General features: G+C 42.5%; 1 protein-coding gene across 2 annotated transcripts in view; it reads left to right on the top strand.

The window, feature by feature from the left end:
• Window positions 1-376: 376 nt before the first annotated feature.
• LOC107088633 (zinc finger protein 518A-like) overlaps window positions 377-4,416 on the top strand; it is a 7,519-nt gene continuing 3,479 nt past the window's right edge. The window contains exons 1-2 of one of the 2 annotated variants that reach the window (XM_015380935.1): window positions 377-677; window positions 1,452-3,497. In XM_015380935.1, coding sequence (XP_015236421.1) covers window positions 617-677; window positions 1,452-3,497 — 2,107 coding nt within the window. In that variant the 5' untranslated portion in view covers window positions 377-616. Of the gene's footprint in view, window positions 678-749; window positions 966-1,451; window positions 3,498-4,416 lie in introns of those variants that run through there. The other variant, XM_015380942.1, reaches the window with a different exon arrangement.

Below are 4,416 nucleotides of genomic sequence, written 5' to 3'. Positions count from 1 at the left end.
TTATTATGCTGCCTAATAATTCTGCACAGTAATATTTACCTGCACACACGCACATCCTCATAAAATGGCCAAATCAAAAAAAAAAAAAAAACACATCAACTTAAAAAAATTTATGAAACTTGGATATTAAGGAGTCTTTTGGGTTGATTGAGAAAACACAACTGTGCCCCAATAATAGGAATAATCCTCAAAAATACAACTTGCCTAATAATTCTGCACACAGTGTATAGCTGCACCTGTTCTCATCTATATGAAATAGCAATTATGAGAACTGGACTTTATTTAGGGGTGTCAGAGTAAAGGAAGCTGATTATAAATGCACGCCCCACCTTTTCGTTCAGTAGTTTATAAAAAAAAAAAAAAAGAACATAATCGTTCTTTCCTCCGCCTTCCATCGCTTTATGCCTCACATTTATCATGATAAAATACACTAAATTGTGTGTTTTGAATTAATTGTGGACTTAGTTAAAGAGGAATGGATATTTTAGTAAAGGGGCGTTGAAAGCGGACATGTACAGAGCTGAGTGTTTGTGGAGCTGCAGGCCTGGGACAGCAGCAGCAGGGAGGAAGCTAAAGGCTAGCTCAAGGCTAGCAGCTAACAGGCTCTAATCCCCGGATGAAACTATCATGGCCGCCACTCGCTGAGCTGTCAAGCTCCCCACAAAAGAAAAAAAAAGGTAAAGAAAAAAAAAAAACACCCGAGACAACTCTTTTTATTCTGAATTTAATCCCACCCGACAGCTTTTCACGGACTAATAACTCGACGCCGCGTGAAATCGCGATAGTTTGCGGGAAGTTTATCGTCGCGCTTTGTGCTCCCTAAGTTATTTGGTCTTTGTAAGCTCCTCTTAAGCGTCACGTTAATTCAAACCGCTCCGTTTCTAACAGATAACCACCTCAGATGCGTGTTCGGATATAAACCGAGAGGCTGAGGCGCTCACGTTTCCTCTAACTTTACATCTATGGTTGTAATGCAAGTCTTTATCGCTTTGTTGTGGTTAAGTTTAACTAAACAATAGACTAACACCCCCCCCCCCCCCCTCGTCTGTTTGTGCTCCGTCGTTTTAAGTCTTGTTTTCTTGTATTGCTTTGCTTGTGAGATAAATAACAGTTTTATGGTGCATTTATTTTAATAAAGTGGTTTCTAATCCTGCAGGTGGAGATATAGCTGTTTGTTTTACTGCTATAGTTGCTGAGGAATGTCCTTGTTTGTAGTAATGTGACAGCCTTATGTCCACACAGCAGCATTTTAAACCTGGGCAAAGCAACAAGTGGACTTGTTTAAAAAAATTAAAAAAAATGAAGGAAATGCTGTGTTTTTATATGGCTGTTAATTATGAACCTGCTTTTTAAATGCACCATCCTTCTTAGTGTCATTATAACAAAAGCAAACAGCATTAGATGTGTTTTTACATTTAAGTAATGCTGTGTTTTTAACTTTTCTGCTGCAGAAACAAGAAGAAACATGGATATTTGCACAGCCACCTCCACAGGCCACGCAAAACGGCGTGTCAACAAGAAGAATAGAAGCTGGCAGAGACGGCTCCACCTCAGGAAAACTGTCGTTCAGCCCCCAGCTATGCAAAGCCAAGATAAGAATGGACCAAAGAAGATAGTGAAGAAGTGGGAGAGAACCAGCGTTTGGCCCCCATCAAAGGAGGCCCCCCAGGAAGCCCGGCTGACAAATGACGGGGGAAGTACCCTCAGGTTCCCCTGCTCTCAATGCGAGGACAAATCGGAATATGCACCCAAAGATTTGGTGAGACACTTTGTGGAAAAACACAGAGGGAGTCTTCCAGTTTTCCCCTGTCAGATGTGCACCTTTAGTGCCCATGAATTCTCCTTGCTCCAGGTTCATCTTCTAAGCCACAAGGACACTTTTTCCAGCTGCAGCATGTGCAACGACAACGTTCAGCGCACATGGCCTGAGTATAGTGCACATTTGACCATGTACCACTGCTCCGAAGGCAAGTATTCATGCGAAACTTGCAAAACATTCTCCACATGTGACTTTCGGGGGTTTCTAGAGCACATATATAAACATAATTTCAACGTTGAAGAAGTGGTTGTGGATAGTTCGCTGCAAAGAAACGACAAAAGTCGCCTTCCAGCCTCTCAGACTCAGTGTTGTCAGTTCTGCAGCTTTGAGGCTTCTGAGAAGTGGCTGATTAACAAGCACATTAAGACGTCCCATGTTTGCCAGAATGCCAATCAGACGAAAGACGCGAGGCAAGTTTGTTCCGTGGCGATGAAACCAAATGATCCAATCCCGAGAGTAAAGACGAGGTTGACGAGAAGTGCAGTGAGGAACACGTGCTGGCTGACACAGGACTACATTTCTTTCCCCGGAAAAGAGTTTCTGGATAAATACTGCCACCTGTCTGATCCGCAAACCACATTGGAAGAGACTCAGCAGTTTTTGATGCAATCTGTTGCCGGGGAAACCGACGACCAGAAGTGGACCAAAGCTCTCAAATCCGTTCTGTCGAGCGTTCCTCAGAAAAACTCAGAAAACGGCATCACACCAAACACGTCGGATCTGGCTGTCCTCACAGTCAAAAACAAGATAACAGTGGCCCAGAATGGCGCTGCTTATCCTAAAAGGTTGAAAATGACCTCCACGGATAAGGAAGCCGTCTGTACCGACAGCGCTGATGGCAGCTCTCTGTGTGCAAGTAGCCAGAATGGATTTGATCTCAATGTAAAAAATCAGGCTGAAATAAAACCCTGCAATGACTTCTCATCGTGTGACACTGGAAAACAGGAAAACAGAGAGAACCATGAAGTAAAGACCCATTTAGAAATCCAGGAAAACGGGCAAGAACTGGAAAAACCCGCCGAGATCGAGGGGATCTTCACGTCGAGTGATTTAAAGTTAGCAAACGAGAGTGAAGAGAAGACATCTGTAGGTAGAGCCTCAACGAAAAGGAAGACGCAAAAACGTCGATGCAGAAGAAAGGCTCGATTTAGAAAAGTGCAGAGAAAATCACAAGGGGAGGCCTTAAAGATAGTCATAAAGAAGAATCAGGTGAAGGGGAGGCAGTGGGTGTCTCAAAGCTCTTTGTCTCCCAAGGAAGAAGTGGAGTTGGGTCACAATTTGGAGCTACCTAATCCTCACCTGGTGGAAAAAGTCCAACCGATGCACCATCCTGACCAAAACTGCATCGATGGTTCCCTGGCAGCGTCTCCTCACGTGTCTAAGAAAAGTGAAAACTGTGAATCTTTTCAGCGCAAGGGGGCTGAAGATGTTACTGAAAACAAATGTGACCCGCTTGTATACGTTCCGTCAATACATGAAGAGACTGAGGAAAACGTGGAGAAGTCGGGGGATTTCACCGATCAAAACGGGTCTGGTGAGGAGACGCGCCGCTTAAAACGAGTGGCTCCATCATTGACTGAAGAGGGGACGCCTAAAGATCTACAGCTGCAGAAATCACTTCAGAAGGATGATCCTAAAGTGACGGAGAAGAGGAGTCCTAATGCTGTCCTCCTGCATGGTAAGATGGTCAATTGTTTTTCCTACACAGTAGCCATGATTTGAGAAAATTACAGTTTCAACCTGCCTACAATTTTTTTTCTGTAAGTTTCTTCTGGTTTTTAATCCTTTCATCATAAGGATAGTAAGGCAGTGCTATCCCAGTTAAATTTCTCTGATTTGTATATTTGGGTTTATGAGAAAAACATAAAAATCATATATTAAATGTGTCAGATTGAGAGTTGAGCTATGCAATTTAGAATATCCTAAACAATAAACTGTAAAAACAATAAAATAATGGTGTTTACACGGCCCTCTAAAAGCATTCATACCCACTGTTTTTATATTTGTCATCAGACGAATAAAACCTCCAATATGTTATTGATGTTTTATGATGGCTTAAAAGCGTAACAATCAGTGTAGGTGGTCGGATTTATTTTTTATTTCAAAGTAAAAATCTAAATACTTTTAGGCGAGCTTTAGTTATGTGGGTTAAGACTTTTTCAGGTGAACATTTAGTCGTTGTTGCACCCTGAAGTTTTTCAGGGTTAACCCGGTTAGTTGGCTAGAAGTCTGTAAAGGTTGAATGCTGTCTAGTCTTATGCTACGTTCACACCTAAAGCAGCAAAGGCAGCAGGAGCAGCTAGTTTACATGCAAAGTTATTGGTGGATGTGCATCAGGATACAGCAAAACGTCCTGCAAACGCAGCAGCTAGAGTTGGAATAATTGAACTTTTGCTGCTCAACGCGCCACATCAACCAATCAGAGAAGCTGATCTGGGAGCTTGCAGGGAGACAAACACAGCGCTGCTGATGCAGAGCGCTATGATCACTCCTCTGAAATTTTTAATTAACACCTAAATTAAATCTTCCAGCAAAACATGTTCGCTTTTATGATCCTGGTGCCTGCAGTTTGGATTACGTACATGAAAACAGCCTTC

Source organism: Cyprinodon variegatus, unplaced genomic scaffold (genome assembly GCF_000732505.1).
Source record: "Cyprinodon variegatus isolate N-32 unplaced genomic scaffold, C_variegatus-1.0 Scaffold11, whole genome shotgun sequence".
Taxonomy (NCBI): domain Eukaryota; kingdom Metazoa; phylum Chordata; class Actinopteri; order Cyprinodontiformes; family Cyprinodontidae; genus Cyprinodon; species Cyprinodon variegatus.
This window is presented reverse-complemented; position numbering and strand designations above follow the sequence as displayed.